General features: G+C 38.8%; 1 protein-coding gene across 1 annotated transcript in view; it reads left to right on the forward strand.

Moving 5' to 3' along the window:
• Positions 1-370: 370 nt before the first annotated feature.
• LOC125025162 (folylpolyglutamate synthase, mitochondrial-like) overlaps positions 371-1,192 on the forward strand; it is a 9,688-nt gene continuing 8,866 nt past the window's right edge. The window contains exon 1 of the mRNA XM_047613137.1: positions 371-540. Within this exon, the coding sequence (XP_047469093.1) occupies positions 406-540 (135 nt within the window). The 5' untranslated portion in view covers positions 371-405. The remainder of the gene's footprint in view (positions 541-1,192) is intronic.

Below are 1,192 nucleotides of genomic sequence, written 5' to 3' on the forward strand. Positions count from 1 at the left end.
ATGATTAAAGCATAGGTGATTCCAGATGAAATTTCCGGTCTGATCCGGAACATTTGGCAAGAGCTACCCTTGTACGACAAACAACAAACAAAAAAACAAAAAACCCATCATATGTGGGTATCCTGATGGAGGATTCTAGCAGACTACCAACCTCTGCAACGATTCTTCCGCAACAAAACAAAACAAAAAATGAAACTCACAACCATTTAAGAGATTCGTAAAATTAGATGTGAATAACGTAAAAAGCGCCATGCTAGAGACAACAAAATTCCCCATAAAGAAAGGGAAAAAAACAACGCATCGGAAAGAGCGTCTGCTGGCAAGGGTTGGCGAGCGTGGCGCGACGTGCTTGAGGACCAGCTGATCCAAGGTCGCGGCCGAATCCACGTGCTCAGGGAGGCTGCCATGGCGCGTCTCGCACACCTGAGTTACTGTCAGTGGAGGGGGTTGAGGGCAGCTGCAGGTCGCCTGTTCTCACAGCCGTACGTGATGTGGAAGCCCAAGAGAGACTACCAGGCGGGGGTAGACCACCAGTATGAGGTATTATGGTGTTGACAGTGGTGTTTTGGGGTGAAATTGGGATGAGTTTAGGTAGGATTTTATGTTAGTTATGTAACGAGTTCCGTGGAGAGTCCTAGGAAGTGTGACGCTTAAATTTAAAACTAACGAAGCTTGTGTGTGTAGAATTTTGAGTGTAATTCTTTTAGAATGTTGCGTAATTTGTTTTGTCTGAAAAGTTGAAGATATATTTGCATAGAAATATGATATATTATCTATAACAGTTAACATTTATAATTTGACGTGTAATTTGTTATTACTGACGCAGTTCATAAGGAAATGTTTTTGGTTAGCCTTTATCAGCTATTCGTGATTTGTCTAAGAAAATAAGTAGATGGTCACCTTATCAGATGCAACTAAGATAATGTAATATTATAATATATGGTAGTTACCTAAAAATATTCCCTATATTGCTTTTCTGCAAATGCAGGATTATTTCTTCATATTTTTGTGCTGTATGCATTCCTGTCAAAAGAAGCAAACCTTTTGCACAACAATTTTTAAGATATTTGACTTGTGCCTCCACCAAAAATAAATTGTTATCATATCTGATGATTCAGTGTTGATTTGTTTATATCTGTACCCTTATTTTTGACATTGGATATTTATTATTAACATCAGTAGATATATTGCC

The sequence above is a fragment of the Penaeus chinensis genome, chromosome 4, assembly GCF_019202785.1.
Source record: "Penaeus chinensis breed Huanghai No. 1 chromosome 4, ASM1920278v2, whole genome shotgun sequence".
Taxonomy (NCBI): domain Eukaryota; kingdom Metazoa; phylum Arthropoda; class Malacostraca; order Decapoda; family Penaeidae; genus Penaeus; species Penaeus chinensis.